Source organism: Ochlerotatus camptorhynchus, unplaced genomic scaffold, assembly GCF_037179485.1.
Source record: "Ochlerotatus camptorhynchus isolate MF236.1 unplaced genomic scaffold, CSIRO-AGI_Acam_v1.1 ptg000646l, whole genome shotgun sequence".
Taxonomy (NCBI): Eukaryota; Metazoa; Arthropoda; class Insecta; order Diptera; family Culicidae; genus Ochlerotatus; species Ochlerotatus camptorhynchus.
This window is the reverse complement of record NW_027041125.1, coordinates 1,090,918-1,111,049: the sequence shown is the minus strand read 5'-3', so window position 1 is coordinate 1,111,049 and position 20,132 is coordinate 1,090,918. Positions and strand designations below refer to the sequence as shown.

At 39.9% G+C, this 20,132-nt stretch overlaps 1 protein-coding gene across 2 annotated transcripts in view; it reads left to right on the top strand.

Annotated features, from left to right (window-relative positions):
- Window positions 1-20,132, top strand: part of sns (sticks and stones) — a 441,055-nt gene that overhangs the window by 14,147 nt on the left and 406,776 nt on the right. For both annotated transcript variants that reach the window (XM_065237807.1, XM_065237806.1), the window contains exon 2: window positions 1,108-1,287. In XM_065237807.1, coding sequence (XP_065093879.1) covers window positions 1,108-1,287 — 180 coding nt within the window. The remainder of the gene's footprint in view (window positions 1-1,107; window positions 1,288-20,132) is intronic.

Sequence of the window (20,132 nt, the reverse complement as noted above, 5' to 3'; positions counted from 1 at the left end):
AATACAAATGTTCTTCCATGGTCATCTGGGAGGAAGTTCACGGCCACAAACTGCCACTCGTCCAGTCTTGGGCGTATCCAGCGAGGCATCTTTCATATTGCTCGCAATCTCCGACACCGGACACATTATCAACACGTTCCCGGACTAATTCACCAACCGGACCGATCTCTCAATAGAACTACACGCCGAAAGTGTAGCATCTGAACTCGGAGAACCGGGCTCCCGAAGGTAATCAAAATTGACACCGAACAATGGAACTCAAGCTGCGTCGTATATTTTGGAGGTTAGCTTCAAGATCAACCGAGCCACTCAAGGCAAACTCGGGCAAAACACGATACATCACTAAATGATTACTTTATGAACATTTGAAACTAAATTTCAGTACTCAAATTAACAAATTTAAAGCCGAAACGTGTTTAATTCGCTTACGAAAAATACACAGCAAAAGAAAACCACGTCAGCTTTCAAGCGCGGCCTACTGCAATCGATGCAGCGAAGGTTACGACTCTTGTCACTTAAAATCGTCACTTCAGTACGACTTTTGTCACCGAAAAACGACTGTGTGAATAAGGTGAGAGTTCATCGGTTTCATCCCAAGTGACTTGTCTCACCTCACTCGCCAGTTGGAATTGGGTGACACAAGTGACTCGTGGCACCTCACCTCATTCGCCACGCAGAATAACTCTGATTAATAAAGAAATATATGGAAAACTCGATTTTAATATTTTTGATAAGCATAAGGCACTGTTTGGGAAAACTCTAGAGCACGTATCTCATGTGTGAGTTTATTAGCCGATGAGTTTTGTTTTGCAAAATTAAATTGCACAAAAATCACCGATGAGTTTTTAGGCTTAAACATTCACTGTATATTTTGGCGTTTTTCACTAAACCACTAATGCTCTTAAACACCTAATTAATCTCTCTGAAAATTTAAGATCTTATGGCCGATAAACTTGACTATTAATTGTAAATATTTTTGAATTCATTCAGAACAGACACATCCTGCTATATCTCAAACAAAAGTCTTAGACTTCTCACCAAAACATCCAGCACTTCAGCCCTCAACAATGATAATTATAACATATTCTTCTTCTTTCCCATCCGCAGGGTTTTCCACGACGATACCGGGCTACCCGCGCTACTCGGTGCTCGGTGACCGGAACTCGGGCGTCTACAACCTCAAGATCTCCAACGCATCGCTGGAGGATGACGCCGAGTACCAGTGCCAAGTGGGGCCGGCCAAATTCAACTCGGCCATCCGTGCCAACGCCAAGCTGATTGTGATATGTAAGTATTGTGTGTCGTCATGGGAAAATGGAAAATCGCTTCCATGTGCAGGAAAATTTACGACTTTTGCACACACTCGCCTCAAGTGAAACGATGAACGATCCCGTCTCTTCTTTTTTTTTTTCTTCCCCTCGAGAAATTATACGGCTCCAACAGATGTCGCCAAATATAACCCTTCTCCATTTCACTCGCTCAACCAGTCTCTGTCTCTCTCGCTGGCGCAGCTTTTCAAAGTGACATTTTTGAATACGTACTACTTTTTTGCCGCCCCACTTTCCCTCCCCCCCCCCCATCGGTTTCCACTGCGAACAGCAGAAACTTTCCTGACTGCCAAAATTTATCATCGTTTTTGGTAAATGGTCCGAAAGAAAGTTTTTCCTGTCCGCTTTTCCGGACGATGACGACGACAACGACGACGACGTCAGGATTTGCCATAGTACTACAATGTGAACCAACCCAGCACAAAAGCGCAGTAAATTAATCAACTTCAGTCGTCGTCGTTGTCGCCAACGACGCCACCGGCTAATGTATGTGTGTGTGTGTCAGTATATGTGTGTGCATGGCTTTTCAAAGATCCAAAACCCTCGGGAAAATCCGAACAATTACAGTTGGATTTGTTAACACTCTGATGAGCGAGAATGAGCCCGAGAAAGTTTCGAGCTCATTCCGACTGAGTTCTCGCTTCAAGGAACGAACAATGGTATGCCCCCCCCCCCTCCCCCTTTCCATGTGGCGAGATGGCGATGATGATCAGGCTATTCTCCAGTCAAGTCACATGTGACGATATGGAAACTAATGTAATATGCTTGTCCACAATACGCTTGTTCCGGCTCTAACTCGGAGGTTACTGACAGATAAGGATTAGTTTTTTACGGGCTAAAGGGAGTTTCTGCAGCAGTGTCCAAATTCTATTCCAACGAAAAGTTTCAATGATCCAGAAACGTGCCCAGAGTATTGCGCCAAAAATTGATACCATTGTCATTAATAAAATAAAATTCCTCATGCGTGGCACACACAGTATCACTTGCCGGGGACTATAATGTTTCGAATGGAAATTGTTTCATAATAAACGGCGGACTCACAATCACTCACAATTTTCGCCGGATGGAAACACGGACACAGTAGCGCAAACATAAACATGATAAGTTTCAAATTTGTGCTAGGGAATAATTGCATTTTATGAGTGCAAGCAAAACATCGACTGGGGAGGGGAGCGGGGAAATTTGGCGCAGCAGGGAGGGAGGGAGGAAAGCTGTTTCATAATGGGTAAAGTGCCTGATTTCGCATAAATTTTCGGCAGTGAACCGTAGCGTCATTAACCGGAGTGGTGCCAGCTACTGGGGTGGGTCTAAAACCTTCTGGCATTCTGGATTTTGAAAATTTGTTTTTGATGTTTAAGAAAACTGGAATGCGGGAAGTATTTGGGGGAAAATCAGCTGATTTGAGAAATTTACTAAAATATAAGTACGATAGGAAGACAACCTTTGTGAAAGGGTTTTTTTTTTTGTAGGTGTATGTAATGTCGGCCTAAATGGCTCTAACTTGGGTCCGTACATACTAAAGTCCATACATCAACTAAATTTTCAATAGCGACCATAAATATCCATTAGTATCGTCCCAATGACACGTTCATCAAGATAAAATTCATAAATATCAGATTTTTAGCGATGGGCCCAATCTTAGATCCATAGGCGAACATTAGAGCCATTTCCCCTAAAATAAAAATTTGAGAAGCAAAAGTTTAGGCAAAGTTATTAGGAGTGAGAAGCATCCAAAATACAAAGAAAATGGAAATGATAAGTCATAAATAAAAGGTGAAGAGTGAAACATGTGTAATGATTTAACATCACGCATGTGAGCCCCTGAAATGTGACAAGTAAGACATTGTAAAGTGAGAAGTAGGCAATGATTAGTTAGATATTTAAACTAATTTCTAAATAGTGCTGAGTGAGAAATAAAAGTTTGACGAAAAGTAATTGGTCGAACGATGATTAAATGGATATAATGGATAAAAGTGAAAACCTTTAGAAGATAAGTAAGTAATGAAAATGCGAAGTGCGAAATGAAAAATTATGAGTGAAATGAGAGACGAGAAATTAAAAAATATATATATGAGACGAATGAGGAATAAAATGTAAGTAACGAAGACTTAAAATGTTTCAAAAACAATAAATCGTGTAGCTTGATCGATTTCGCTTCGAAATTTTACATTTAAAAATCTTAAAGGCTGACTAAAAGTAAAATGGTACCCACAAAAAGACCTGTAATTCGTGATTCAATTAGTTAAAAAAAAAGTCCATTAATGGTTGCTTTACAGTACTTTTATTAAAACTTCAAAGTTACAGCATTTGTTGGTTACATTTCTTCAGTTCGAACGAAATCTCGAACCTTCCACTTGATGCAGCCCATCGGCGTCCGCACAATGGAAACGGACACAAAATCAGCGCATTTCTCCCATTTTGCCTGCATTTGCTGGATTTCCTTGACTGCCCTGCCGCTTCGTCGAAGTCGCTGCTTTGAAATCGCCCAGTATTTTTCGATTGGTTGAAATTCCGGGCAATTTGGAGGATTCATTAGCTTAGGGACAAAATCGATCTTGTTGGCAGCATACCACTCCAGAACTATGACTTTACCCCTATGCTTGCGGATGAACTTCAATACACGCTTTATGAGGCATTCTTCGATATAAACTTGGGATTTCATCGTCGGGGATGTAACGAATGGTTCCGTTTTCAGGCCACAACTGCAAATCACTAGCCAAATCATGGCCTTCTTCGTGAACCTGTCGGTAAACATGAACTCGAATCTTCCCGGCACATCCCCTCGTCACGACGCGATGTAAAATTTTTGAACGGGAAGCTGCTTAAAATCTAGTTTGACGTATGTTTCGTCATCGTTCAAAGTGCAGCCCTTGTGTTTCGTCAAAACACGGTCGTACAAGAGCCTTGCACGCTTTTTCGCCACGGAATTCTGCTTCATGTGCCGGTTTGGATGATAACTGGTTTTGTACGACTTGTATCCTTCCCTGGCAAGGATGTTCCGCACCGTTTGAAAGCTGGCGTTGTACCTTCTGGTCATATCTCGGATTGAAAGACCAGGGTTAGCTTTAACGCACCTCAAAACCTTGCTGCGCAGCTGACAATCCCTGGTTCCAGTTTTTTTGTAGGTCCACTGATCATTGGCGTAGCTAGACAATTTATCTGGAGGGGGCCTAGATAATTCTGAAGGAAGCCTAAATAATTCTGGAGAGGGGCCTAGATAATTCTGAAGGGGGCCTGGCCCCCCTGGCACCCTCATTAGCTACTGCCACTGATTCCTTTCAACACTCAGGGTTTCTTTGTAGGTTTTGAGTACTCGACAAACTGTTGTTTTCGGCATCTCCAGCACTTTAGCCAGTTTGAAACCGGACCACTCCGGATTTTCCAGGTGTTTGGGCACAATATTTTTTCTTCTTTCGAGTTCCATTTGACGTTATCTCTGAACGCGATCGACTACTTTGATCAAACTTGCACCAGTTGTTCTCTATAGAAGTGTAACCACTGTCAAAGATTTTCGATTCCCAACACAAGAGGCGTGCTAGCGGCGCGTGAGGGGCTTAATTTCAAGAAAATAGCATGAACCAGTAAGAAGATAGGAAAATTCATACATATGTAGCTCAAATAACTGCAATAAAATTTAAGAATCCACACAGAAGTTCCGAGAAGCTCATGGAAGTACTAAAGTAGAACTTAAGGATAGTTTGACGATCTTTAGGGGAGTTCCATTCATGTCAGGGCAATTTCAAAAACATTCGCTTGAGAATAGCGAAAACTTCATTGAAGTTCGGTGAATTTCAGGAAAGATTATAGATCTTCAGGGCAGTCCCATTAACTTCACGATTTTTTTAGGAACTTAAATAAAAGCTCACAGGTATGACAAAATGAAGCATCCACAAACAAACTGCAGGAACATATGGATACTTTAAGAAACTTTTGGAACATTTTGCGGAACTTCATGGATCTTGAAAACCCTACGGAAGTCAAGAGAACCTCAGAGATGTAGAGATAATTTGGGGAAAATTGTGGAACCTTTTAAGAAGTTCCGAGTACCTATGAGAAGCTAGGCTAGAGAGCTGTAGATCATTTTGAAGATCTTAAGGACAGTTCCAATAACTTTAGGGAACTTCCGAAAACTTATGTCTTTCAGGGAAGTTTAAAAATCTGTCAGTGTAAGTTTCGACAGTTATATGTATGTCATGGAAATACCAAGAACTTCAATAGAATTGAGGGAAGCTCCGAGAACATAGGCACAGATCAGTGAAGCTAAGAGCAATTCAAATGATATCAAGGAAACGTTTAAGAAGTTCAAAAGAAATCATATAATTTCGAACATCGTTCCAAGAGCTTCATTTAAATTTCAGAAACGTGAGGAGTTACATGAACACATTGTTGGGAAAATATCATAACATCAAATCTCACCAATGCCCAAGATCACGCTTGATTTTCGTAGACAAAAATCAACAAGCAAACAACTGCGGTTGATTTTGCAAGCTGTGGTATCGCAGCTCGGAATATCAAGCTAACAAAATTCACCAGCTGCAAACCTCAACAAACTCTGGTGGGATTGAGTTTAATGATTTTTGCTTTACATCCGAACGCAACTGAAACTTCCATAATGGCTGGCAGCAGTCACTTTGTGTCTGTCATCGGTGAGCAGTAAAAAGAGATAGCAAACTATACTTTCTTTTTCTAAGAAAACGATGTGCAAAAGAATCATTATTTTGTCGAGTCAACTTTCAGCTTGATTTTTGCACGTTGTAAATATTTAGTCTCACAATATCAAAGGAGCTTGTAAAATCAATATCAAGCATGATTTTTTGTTCCAATATCAAACGTGATATTTAGAGCGTATGAGAGGAAAAATATAATTTGATTGATGATTTTTCCAACACTGCATGAGCATCAGGAAAATGTTAGAACATTTTTATGGAGCTCCTTGATTAACATGGCAGTTTCAAGAACTTAAGCGAAATTCGGATAACTTCAAGGTAATGCAGTTAATTTTTAGAAGTTCAAGATAGCTTCAGAACAGTATATAGATTTTCATTTAGTTTCTTTAGTTTCATTATAGAGAAAATAGCTCTTATGTTGGCCTATGGATCTAAAAATTGGATTCATTTATAAAAATCGCAAATTTTTAAAATTTTCTTTAAACGATATTTTTGGTTGCAAGTGGAACAATGTCAAAAAATGCTTTCCTCCAAAATTTATGTATGAGTATAATATTAGGAACACTTAGAACAACATTAGGGGTATTATAAGTTTTATTAGTTTTATTATCGTAAGGAAAATTGCAGTAACTTTCTGTTGTTGTTGTTATACGATGTTCCATAAATTTCATTAATGTTCGGATACTTCAGGAACATTGCACGGTTTTCATGGTAGTTTATGAATATGATTAAAAGTGCCAAGCAAATATGAGGAACTACTGAAAATATTCGAGACCTCAGTGAAGTCCAGGCAACTTGACGATAAATTAGAGATTGAAAAAAATGCTTGGAAAATCAGGGAATTCTGTGAACGTTAGGAAAGTTCAGAAATATTTTGGGGAGTTCCGATAATATCAGGAAATCACCGTAAGCATCTGGAATATATAAATTTTGTGGGATGTTTTAAGATAATGAAGAATTAGTTTCGATAATTAAAGTGCAGTTTCAATAATGTATTGAGAAATTCAGTGGATCCTTAAAAGTTTATAGAATATAGGGAAGTCCAAAGAGAACTCCAGGAAAGTTAAGTAATTTCCAGAACTTGGAGAGCTTCAGAGAAGTTCTTGTTTTTTTTTTCCCTCTGTTTGGAACATAAAACTACTGCGACCAGTAAATTGATCTATTGCTGTATATCCCGTGTCCTTAGTTTAGTGTTTGTCACTATTGAGAAATGATGAAGTATTCGATTTTTTTTTAAGTTGTCATTCTTGCATTTATCGCAAGGATCCGACTCTAATCGAAAGGTTCCACTATTTATACCCTTCGGAGTGTTGAAACACCCTCCAAAAGCGCCCCTTTGTCAGTCAAAATTGGATTACTTAGCAAGAAAATTAAGGAATGACACCGATAATGACCATGCATCAAAACCCTAGTCTTAACCACTTCAAACTAGGGAACAACGAATAGAAGATTAGGAATCACATAGGTGAAGCTTAACTAACTCATTTTTTCCTTGTTTCAAGATCATCCTCGGTCCAGGCAACCCGAGGACATATCTTTATCAACAAGGCATAAAAAGTAACAAGGACTAAGATGTGTTCCTTTGATTACTGAAAAATCCTGTTCCCCTAGTTTGAAGTATTCAAGACTAGGAATCGGTGGTAGATCTTACATCCCGTAACTTACCACGAAAATGTGATCTACCCACGTTACGGGGTGAAGTTCAGAAAACGTCAGGAAAACTGCACAGAAGTCTAGAGAACTTCAGGGAAAATCCAGGACATGCAGAGAACTACAAGAAAGTTTCATGACCACCAAGAAAACGCTGGATTCAAGAATCATGAAAATTTAAAAGAGGATCATTGCAGTTCCAATAACGTCAGAAAAAAAATGCGGGAAATTTTTTAAGTTCCTTACTTTTTTAGATGTCTATAGAGCTTCAGTGATGATCATCAGAAAAATTGTAAGAAGTTGCGACTTCTTACTCTCTATTTTTTCTCAATTTTCTCTCAAACTATATCAGCTAGAATAAATCACAGTGAAAATTTATTTGGTGCTGTTTTATTTCAAATGCCTCTTGAAAGTCATCTTTTAGAGACTTTTAAAGCTCTTTAAGACGAATGGTTTAGAGCAAAAGCAGTTATCTGCATCTCTTCTAAAAAAAAAGATTTACCCAATTATCGTAAAAAATATGAAAATGAATGATTTTTTAAGAGTTTTTAAAATAACATCCCTCTAATTTTTCATATTATTGAGAATAACATACGTCCATTGAAATGCCGTAAAAAACAATTTTGATTGTCCCAATTAGAGATATTAACATTTGAAACGGGCATGTTTTTAGTAGAAAATCATCAATAACTCTTGATCGGTGAAATATATCGACAAGCTCTGTGCAGCAAAAATTTGCGCCTTTAAAAGATCTAAAAGTTATTGCGAGACACTTTTGCTGAGAAATTTGAAATAAGGAAATTAGAGCAAAATTTTTTTTTAGAGGCACCCTCACTCAATTTAAGAAAATAGTTCTAAATCGGTCAATTTCAGAGATACAAAAAGTTTTTGTTACAAAGTTGCTTAAAATTTGCTCAGCTATGAGTTTGCTGTGAAATGTATACCTTAATTCATATATAAAAAAAGTAAGATTTTTGATTTCAATGATAATAAGAACCACCCTAGAATTCATTTTCATAAAAATGAGGGCCTAACTATAAGGAACAACTTTGTAGAAGAGACTTTTAGTCTAAAGTTTTAATTTCAGGCTCAAAACATATTCTTCCACCTAAATCAGCATTCTGGACCACTGTGCAATGTGACGTACGCCTGATCCGGTTCGGAAGACATTGTTAACTACCTTGAAGGATTTCATTTCATTGTAATAGCTTTTTGTAACCGATAATGAACGATCATCGGTCGTAGCTTGTTGTGATGTAAGGGGCACGATGGCCTTAGAGCGACTGTTTTTGCTAACTGAGCAGACGATCATGGGTTCGAAACCAAGCTCCTTTACATTACTGAGTTGACAGGGTCGTGACATTTGCTTAACAGGCTTTAAAAGATCGCATCACTTCCCAATGTGAATCCAGATCTAACTTACCCTTCCCACTAACAAAAACGTCCTTCCCGTGACAACCGTGGAGAATCAGAGGTATACTCTGTCTCTAGTAACCCTCCCCGATGATCGTAAGGACGTGGCCAGCGCCGTTAGTGCCCTCAAAAACAAGAATTCTCCGGATTTTGTACACTGAGAATGGATTGCTAGTCCCAAGCCCCATTCATATGGTTCTTTGCGCAAATTTCGCTATATCTGGTATATCACGGAGTAGCAACTGCTGAAATTTATGCTCGCCAATGCTCATACTCATGCTCATTAGACTGATGTGCTCAACCGGCTCCAAATAAGGTCCTGATTAGCTTCTCAAAATTGGAACTCATTTGGTAAGAAACTGACTTGACACAAACTATTTGAAATTAATATGGAAATTACTATGGAAAATCCAAACTTCATTGTCTTCTAGACTTTTCCATTTTGTACTGTTAAAAGATTCTATAGCTATCCTTATGGTAAATTTTGTCAGCTACAACTTTGGCGAAGATCGTTGTTCAGCCAAACGTCAAATTAAATGGTTATTAATTGTTTAAGAGATTGATAATCTTATGACATGATAAAGCAGCTGTTTTGTGGGCAACACTGTATTGTGCAGTGTGACAGAGTAACCATGATTTTTGTGATCTATTCATTGCGCCAGAAACACCAAAGTTGCCTGCTGAACACTTGATTGAGCATGGCCATAAGACATAGCATTAATAACTTTTGTTTCTTACATTTGATCGAAAAGTGGGTTTTATCGAAGTTGTAGTTTAGAAAATTTCCTACGAGCACAGCTATCATTCTTAAAGCAAAGCGATATGGTGAATTTTTACATAGATATGAACAACAAATTTGGTATTCCCATAGTAATTTCCATATAAACTTCAAATGGTTGTGCCAAGTCAGTTTCGTTTTGGTGGCTAATTAGGACCCGAATAGGAACCGTTTGAGCACTATGGAGCGATAATTTCAAATTTTGCACCAGTCTAATGGGCATGCTCATACTCATGATGAAAAATTTCCAATGGATGCTGATGAAAGCTTTTATAAGAGGTTTAAAATAACTCGGGAGAAAGATAAAAAAAGATGTCTTCCAACTTTTCCGGATTTTTTAAGGAAGATGAAAGGTGACATCTGTTGGGAGATCAACTGCTAAGGAAAATAAAAGTTTTTTGAGACAAGTCGGTCGAAAATGTCAGTGAAATTTTAGGGATACTTTCGAAGGAAGTCGAAAGATACTTTTGAGGCATTCAGTATGACTTCTGGAGGAAGTCAGAAGAAGCTTTCAGGATGAATTGCAACAATGTCCCGGTAGCAATCAGAATGAACTTCTCGAGGAAGTCTGGAAAAATCCTACTGATGATGTCGGAATAAGTTTCCGGAGGAAACCAGATGAATTTCTGGGGAAGTCAGGCGATAGCTCCAAGAGAAGTTGGAAGAATTTTCCGGTGGAAGTCTTAAGCAACATCGTGATACAATTGGAACTAGCTTCCACGGAAAAGATGGATTTAATTTCCGGGGGAAATTTGAAGAGCCCTCTTGACAAACTTTAAAAAATACTGCCGGACAGGTCTGAAAATTTTTTCAAATGAAAACCGAAAAATCTTCCGGAGGTAACTAGACGAAGCTTCCGAAAGAAACAGGGATTTCAGTCATTTTTCATTGGGGGATCTTGAATGTGGAAATGAGACTTAAATGTTGCACAATCGCCTCTCTTGCACTGAATATTGAAGAAATCGTCAAAATAGGCAAGATATTGAGTTACGGAGGTAAATTTTTACGATTTTTTAAACAAAAGTGCTCGAAGTATCCTAGACTTCTGTCGAGGAGAAATCGAGTAAAAGAGAGTTGGTGGTATGAAAATAGCATAAATTATCACACAATTTTATAAGTGTCTCTTGGCTCTGGTGAGGGGGGGGGGTTGAACCATTACACCCCACCCCCCCTTTTCTGCTCAGTGACCGATTTAACCCGTGACCTGAGTTTAACCTAAATCCATGCAGCATCGGTTCTTCTAACTTGAACTTAATTACATGTCCCAAGTAACCAAAAGTTCCACGTTCAACGATAAAACTCACTTCCAAGTTCCATAAAGTTCAAATAAAGTCCCGACAGAACTTTCAAGTTCCATAAAGTTCGAATAAAGTTCTGCAGAACTTCCAAGTTCCATAAATTTCAAATAAAGTTCCGACAGAACTTTCTTCCCGTATGCCCGTAAGTGCCGTATTCAACGATAAAAGCCACTTTCTAGTTCCATAAAGTTCCGATACGTACTCCACTTGAAGTTCAAAAAAAGTTCCAAAAGCATCCCTAAGCACTTCTTAGGAACTTCAGGCAAAGCTGAAAACATGGCCACAAAAAAGTTCGGAACAAGTTCCCAGCGGAACTTCTTAGCAACTTGAAAGTTTCTCAAAAGATCCGTCATAGCCCATATGAAGCAATCCGCACAAGTCTTTATTAGTAACACAATTTAATGTACGTAAATATGAAATGATCAGTGGCTCAAATAAATCATAATTCTCAAATTTATGCAGTGTATCAATATTTTTTCCAAATATAAAAAAAAAATTAAAGAGCAATCCTGGATTCGAATCCGTGTATCCGGCATGCGATCCACGAACGCTAACCACTGCGCCACAAGTGTGTTGGAATACCAGTCGGCCAAAAACCAATTTAAAATTCATCAAGGTGTTGTGTTTCGTATTCAAGCCAGTCAGCTGGCACTGAGAACTCCAACAGTAGGTGGGACCTAGGCATGTAAGAGAAGTGACACAGTCGGAAGAAGTGTTAGTTTGTTTACTAAAATGAATCATGCCCATTTTGTTATGGCAAGTTTGCTATAAGAAATGCTCCTCGTGTTTATTAGCGAAATTCACAGCAAAGATTGATTTATTCCGTAGGAAATCAGTTTGGCACGACATTTGTGACCAGTATACACCTTCCTGTCGTATGAAACAGGTCAAAAACTGTCCAAATCCGCAGATAAAAATTTTTGTTTTGAATTTCTGTATGGCAAAATAGTGAACTTTTCGTGAATATTAACGGCAAAGAACTCATCAACACTGGGAGACAGTGAGTTCCTGCCCACCTGTCATTTCCCATATCGAGGCGGGACAACAGTTTACTTTAATACATCTCAGATGACGTAGCGGTTCGTGCTGGGGCTCTCACGCAGATGGACTGGGATAAATTTTTAAAACAGCTCCAATACTAATAGAAATTCTGACAAATATACACGTTCATAACTGCCTTTAGAAATAACATTCATAAAAGTGCGAACAATATAAAATTGGTGTAGAGGACAAAAACCTTTTTCAACTTATTTTCTAAAAGTTCCGTTCAAGTTCTGTCAGAAGCTGCTTAGAATGCTCTTCAATTATGGTACCGGAACTTTCAAGTTCTTAAAACGACTTAAAATGAGGCTGCTTAGAATTCTATAGACCACCTTCAACCAAGCTGCTTAAGCCACAAATAGCCTTTTATCAGAACTTTTGGTTACTTGGGGTGCTTTATCATCCACAATCCGGTAAGTTCCTTGCATCTTAACGGGATGCACATGTAGTGGTTACGCACTTCTATTGGCGAAGCTGAATCTGATTCTTTATTTCACACATATTGGATTCCAACTTGGACGACAACAGTGACCGAGATGCATGTAACAATAGCTTGTATCGAATTTTAAAACTGCCTATAGCATGATCGACTTCCTTCAGTAACTGTTGAATGCGAACAGTTTTTTTTTTTTTATATTTATTTTATTTTGTGTTACCGTTTTAAACTCACTTAACTTTTATGCTCCCACCTACAACATACAACGTTCAACGTCTGGAATCTCCGTTTGGAACGTCTCATTCCAAGTCTGCAATTATAGACGTCAAAATACGCAATGCTCATGACGAACGAATTTTGTCGGTTTGAACTCAGATTTAGAATTAGTTTTAAGCTTTGGACATTTCATTGATTGATGGTCAGTTTCACGTTTGTTTTGACACTGTTTGTTTTTTGTTTTGTTTTGAAGGTAATTTGCATTTAAAAATGTTGTCATCCCAAAACAGAACCACCCCATCCTCCAACATGTATTCCCAAAATTATCCTTCTATTTGCATCCACCGGCATCAGACAGCAATGATAATGATGCGTTGCTATCGATACACGCACACAGTGCGTCGTCCCATTTTCCAATCGGAGCTTTTCAGAAAATTCGCGAAAACCAACCGAGCAGTGAGTGCGGATCAAATTCCACCTATAGTACGCAACAGAGCAACAATTTGGAACGCGCACCCGTCTCTCTCTATCTCTCTTTCTATTTCTCTCACCGCTATGGGGAAAACTATTTTCATTAGCGAATAATTGCCCATCAAGCCCGCTACTGTTCGTGATGCTTTCAAGCTATAGGGAAATTCGACCTCAGCAGCGCAGTGAGTTTCCACATTATCGAAGTTAGCCGAACCGATAGTTTTATTAAACCAGTACCACACCGAAATCGGAGCCGAAATTATGCTGAAAATCCCCTGGACCGCATTCCATGCGCAGATGAAATATGAAATTTAATATCTTGTGGTAATTTAATAAATTTAATTGTGCAAATTGCGTGGATAAAATTCAATTACTTCGTGCTGGGCTACGCCGCAGCATGCTTCTACTATAGTGGAAGGAGCGAGCACTGGCAGAGCTGAGGGGACGGAAAAATGACAAGATTCCCCAAGCCACATTCGAATCCTAAAACATGGAGCATCCGGCGAAGAACAATCCAAGAATCAGAGATTCAATTTTAAGCCTCTCCATCATTCGTATTAATTCCGACACTGCCTCGATTCCACTCCCCTTTGACGAGGGCTGAGAGCCAGCAGAGGGCCCTCTGGAAACAGCATTGCGGTTAAGCTCTTCAAAGTGTGTGCGAGAATTAAATGTACGATACATGTGTCAAATGTGATATAAATTGGTGCGTTTTATATTTACATTCCTGCTGCCGTCGTCGTCTCGGTCGGTCGGTCGGTCGGTTATCAGACTGTGGTGAGGAGGCTCTCATCTCGTTTTGGGGACGATTAAATGCGATGAAATTGCACTGCAGCAGAGAATAAATTTGTGGAAATTATCGAAATGCTACCAGCCACTCTCGCTCATACACACACACATACAAAGGAAAGGGGATTTTCTCCGGGTTCAGAACGTCAAGTGGCGGGGATTCGAAGATGGAACTGAGCTTTTCGGTCGGTCGTGGCAGACCGAGCGGCTCCTTCCAGACGCAGAAAGCCATAAATGTTGCTGTTTAATGGTGCAATAAATGAACATCCACTGGGGAATGAACCGAACTGGGTCGGTCGCCTCACTCTCTCTCTATCTCTCTATCTCTCTCTGTTTCTCTCTGGTTGGCTGTGGCGGTGATACCTCTCAGAAGCACGTACCACAATGGATGTCTGGTGGTGAGGATTACCCGTAGGAAAATATGCAAAAATTAGCCCGTCATTTGGTCGTTGGAGAATGAAGAACAATGAACATTGAGCAACGGATTACAGACAAAGAACGACGAAAAATTGATAACTATGAACGAACAACTGACAGTGAAACACAAGCATAATAACAATGAACAACGAATATTGGAAAATGATCAGCAAACAACCAACGATCAAATCTTCGGTAATGCTAAAACTTGTCACGATTCTTCATGAACCATTTCCCCGATTCCCTCCGTAAGGCTTGAAAGAGCGCTGCCTTATGATTCCCTTCAGCCCCTCCCCCCCCCCCCCTTCCGATTTCACTCAATAGCCATTGTCTTCCGGTCCTCCACAGCCACAGTGCAGCAGTCCCCTCCCAAGAGAGAAGCACGAAGAGCAATCCACCGCAGAGGAAGAAGTCCTACTAAAGGGTTATAGAGAGCCTCACTGCTGCTGTGGCTGCTACTGGCCGGACAAGTGGCGAAAATTATCCCCTTTCTCAGAACACTTAAAACAATTGCCGCCTGCAATAAAGTGGTTTTGTTTTTATACGTCCAGTGGGGACGCTTGGTCCTATCTGTCCGACCAACAATGGCCGCCATGGTGGAGAGATAGGCCTTCTTTTCGGCTAGGATGTATATTGAAGCAGCAGCGTGGTGGCATCAGAAGAAGTTAATAGCACGTTCCAAGCGTTTATTAGATGGCTGAAATGCACATATGCCGAAAAGTTATGCTTTTGACTGTCGGTCGGTGGCATAGAGATGGGAAAAAGCAGTGCCCGTGATGATTTACGGCCGGGATGTGACTTTTCCGGCGTGTGCTGATGTAAGCGGGAATTTAGGATGATACTTTTCTGGGCAGGGATTTTTCGGTGGCTGGATATTCGCGGTTCGCGATGAGCTGCTTCTGGTTAGCGAGATTTGCGGATGGGAATGACGGGTCCATCTCGTTGTTGGAAGGTTTAGTTAATTGTTTGCGAGTGTTAGTACGATTTAGTGCCCGGTTGCGTTGGGTGTAACGCCTTTTGCTCTAAGGGGTGAAACAGGACTTTTGATGGTATCCACCTGGCAGAGGTGCTCAAAATGGTCATATGGGTGATTCAAATAAGGAATTTAATCTAAAATGAACTGGATTTTAAGCTAAAGACAGGTTATCTTCTGGAATGCATGAAGGGCAAAAATCGGTGTAATTTTGGCATCTTCAAGGCAATTTTGGATAATCCCTTCGACAGCTTTAGCTAGTTTTTTAGAGAATCTCTGAGCGTTGTTGTCAGTCACGAAATGTGTTGCTACTGGTGGTTGACTCTCGAGATCTCAAAGACGATCAGTTGGAATGGCTTCTCCTTGCGTGGTACTTTACACGTTCATTTCAAACAGAGTAGTTTGATGTACCCTTGGACTCCCAATTTGTCCAGTAAACAGTTATACATCATCGTTATCGATGACCCTGTACAACCAAAGGCATTCCAGAAATCTATCTTTAATATTAATGATTTCGAAAGTTGGGGGACAACACTGGTCGGAATTACCTTGGTAACGCCTGCAAATGTGTAAGGTACGTTTTCGTACCCAAGGCATTCATGTTTTGTATTATCAGCTGTGCTGACTAACACGTTTGCCTGAAATAATTTTAGCTCATGTTTTTGGAGATTTTTTATCGAATTCAGCACGCTAATACTTGCGCCTGAGTCTAATAAAGCGACTTTATCTGTGTCCAAAACAGAAACGCGTATTCTTGGACAAACGTTAGGGTTGACCTTTATATGCAAGGTTTCTTGATACTTTTTAAATTGCTCAGAGTTGTTGGTTTTAGGGACCCCTTTTAACATTTGCGAGATGGACGGGTTCCCTTCAGTGCACCCCGCATCTAGTTTAACGATTGCTGTTGAGAATTTGTGGAATTTTGTTTGTTAGCGTTAGGGTAAGATTGGGGGTGATAGCGCTCACATGTTCTTGTGGTTTGACCAATGTTTCCACAAGCGTAACCAAAAATAAGTTTTGGCTCCTTGCAGGATCTCCAGTGGTGTCCTGTCTTTTGGCAATTCCAGCATTTCACTGTTGAAAAATCTTATGTTTGAGAACTTTGTGTATTGGTTGAGGGGTTTTGTTTTTGGAAGTCCCGTACTGTTTTAGTCTTGCGTTGAAGTACATTAATAGCTACTTCATCCGGAGATGCATTTAGTTTATAACATTTTGACTTGACCGATATAAACTGGGATCATTGGCATCGATTCGATGATTGAGATCCAATAAATTTTCCAATTTATGGACTCGAGTTTTCGCTAATTTGGACCTGTAGTGGGGTCTCATGTTCTCCCATACTATTTCAAAAATTGTTCGAGATGAATGAGGGTGTTTCAAGCACAGGTTAAGCTTTTCAACTTCTGTGACAAATGCCACGAAAGCTTCACCTCTCCTTTGCCTAAGTTCCCGTAACTGACTTCTTATGCCGCGGTCACGGTTAGAGTTACCAAACCTAAACCGTATTTCGGTTTCAAAACTCTTCCATGTGGTGCAGTGGCTTTCTCTGGTATACCACCAGTCACTGGCCTCCGCTTTGAGTGTATAGTGTAGTCTGTCCAATAACTCATTTTTCCCTACCTTTTCATGTTTGGCCATTTTTTTTAATTCTATTTAGAAAGTCTTCCACTTGCATTGATCTGCTGTCTCCGTTGAAACTAATGTCCCAATTTTCAACTCTTGAGCGTGCTGATCTATAATATTCTTCTTTATACCGTCTAATAGGTGTTTGTGACCTGCGATTGTCCCTATTTCTGTTACGTCCTGTTTCTTCTTCTTGCTCTGAGCTGCTCACGCTGCTCGAGGTGGATGACAATTTCCCTCTTGATTTTATGGGCTTCTTGTTTTATTCTCACTTTTTGTTCATCTACTGTAAAGTCATCCCGAGTCAATGAGCTGGATTGCCGAGGTGAGGCAATCGGTTAAGTTGTGTGAGTGAAGCCCCTGTTAGATACAAGAGATTAGTGACGTCACTAATTACGTTAACGTTGATTTTTTGGTTTACTAATACAACCATATTTCACGATCTGCTTCACCTCTCTCTATACCGCATTGATCCCTAGTGTCGGAAGAATCAGTTGTGGAGCAGTTTGAATGTTTCTTGCGATCGTGATTCTTTTTTTCTTCCTTGCCGTAGACATGTTGTCCGCGTTTGTGTTTGTGATCGTCTTTTCAACGACTGCTTTTTCTGGGTGTGAGTATTTTATCATTCGTTTTAGAATCTGTGTCACTACTTTCCTCCATATCCTGGGTTTTTGAGTGTTTGTCTGATTTAGCTCCCTTTTTCTCTGATTGTTGTTTTACTTTTGGTTTTGTTCCTGTACTTATTAGACTCTCCTCTTTTTTCCTTTAACTATAGCTTTCGGATCCGGATTTCGCCCAGATTCTTTTAATGCTTTTGCTCCTTCTCCTAAGTCTAAATCTGTCTCGTCGTTCGACTGCTCTGGATCGTATGTCACTGTTTGTCTGTAAGCCCTTAGAATCTCCTCTATCTGTTTGCAACAATCGTCTTTCATCTTTTTTTCTTCATCATTAGTGACTCCTGCTGAAGCCAATCTAACTAAATAATGTCTACACCGTGAGACAACGGCATAATCAAACCGTTCATGCAACCTATGTCTTAATGTTCTCATTACTTGATCTACATTCTCAGCCTCTTTTACAATATTGAAGCCTGAATCATATTGTTTCGGTTCGCGGCGTTCATATTTGAATGTGTTTTTTTGCCCTCAATTTTCGCGTCTTGTGCTATATCAATGCTACGTATAATAGAAATTCAAAATCTAGTTCTTCATATTGCAAATGATCCGCATTCGGAAGTATGTAAAACCTAACCATTTTAACCCCAACAAATTCAACCTTAAAATTATGTCAATAAAAAATATTAAACTAATAAAGAATGTAAAACATAATGTTGTTACGGTAGAATATGATGCATTAACTCGAAATTGGTTGATTTCAAAAAAACAAAATGAAGAAACTAATAAATTCAATTATATACAAAAAATAATTCATACAAAGTATTATAAAGAGCAGTATTTTTCTAACTTAACCAAGAAAATTTGTAAATAAAATAGAAAATAAAAATGATAAATTTGGAAATGTTGTGGTGAAAACATTCATTTATCGAGAAGAAGAAATTCAACTTCGAGAGTAACAATGTAATTCAATTTTGCGTTGGGAGCCAATGTAACCGTCTGTCGAATTCGCTTGAAGAGAAGTTTTCTAAAATGCAGTAGCTTACGCGCCACTCTCGAAATCGAGAGACTACTGGTAGTGTTGAATTGTCCGACTGTACTCTAAAGAGCAAATATAGGACCATCGTGCACAGCACTGTTTAGATTCCCACGCTGGCACCAGGACGTTGATCAGCCGATCCTAATATGGAGAACAGACGCCGTTTTGAGCCGCACCTCCATGGTGAATAGACGCTCGGAGACTGCACTCTCCGGAGAGAGGAGTCACCCCTTCCCTTTCAGTATACGACCAAGGTTGTACCACCGGGGTCGGTTACCCGATCATTCCTATGGTTACTCGTACCCCAGCCGGAACCGCGGGGAGGTAGGGATAGGAGTAACTGGACAAGAGGCTAAAGACCGCTAGTGGGGTCTATTTTATACCTGCAGATACGCGAAGTATCGATGGTACGCATTGTCTAGCCATTTACCAGCCATATATCATCTGACTAATCTGACCACAGTGCTTTTGTGCGCCTTAGTGCATTCTGTTCTGAAATGTTCTCTATTACTTCCGGGGTGCCTCAAGGGAGTCGTTTAGGCCCACTACTTTTCGTACTGTTTGTGAACGATCTTTGCGTACTCATCAAATCCCTGAAGTATATGTTCGCTGATGAGCTGAAATTCTATCGTTTAATCACCTCTATGGTGGATTGCTGTGCTCTTCAATTGGACATCAATTCTCTTCTTGAATGGTGCTCATTGAACGGAATGGAGGTGATCATTCGCAAATGTAACCTTATTTCATTCAACCGATCGAGGACAACTGCAATTTTCGGGTACAAGATGTTTTCTTCAAATGTTGACCGAGTGTCATCAAAGAAGGATCTGGGTGTAATTCTTGACAGCAAGCTGACATTTACCGATCACATAGCAGCAACAACCGCCGAAGCCTACGTGATACTTGGATATATCAAACGCAAAACGTAACAGTTCGATGATGTCTATTGCCTTAAATCATTGTATTGTTCTCTGGTGCGAACCATACTGGAATATGGCGTTCTAGTATGGGCACTAAATCATGTCACGCTTTGCTTTCGCATTGAAAAGATTCAGAGAAACTTTGTTAGATTCGCTCTACGACTGTTACCCTGGACTAACCCGGTTGTTCTTCCCCCATACGAGAAGCGCTGTGTTTTGATTGACCTTTGCATATTGGCGGATAGGAGGATAGTTTTGCAACGGCTGTTCATATTTGACATTCTGAACAACTATACTGATTGTGGTGAACTTCTTGGCAAACTTAATTTCAATGCTCCGGTTAGACAAACACGCCAGAATGATCTTCTCCGCATTTCTCAACATCGAACACTCTACGGGCAAAATAATACGCTTGATGTTAGTTTGCCAGCGATTTAACGAGTCACGTGACAACTCTAG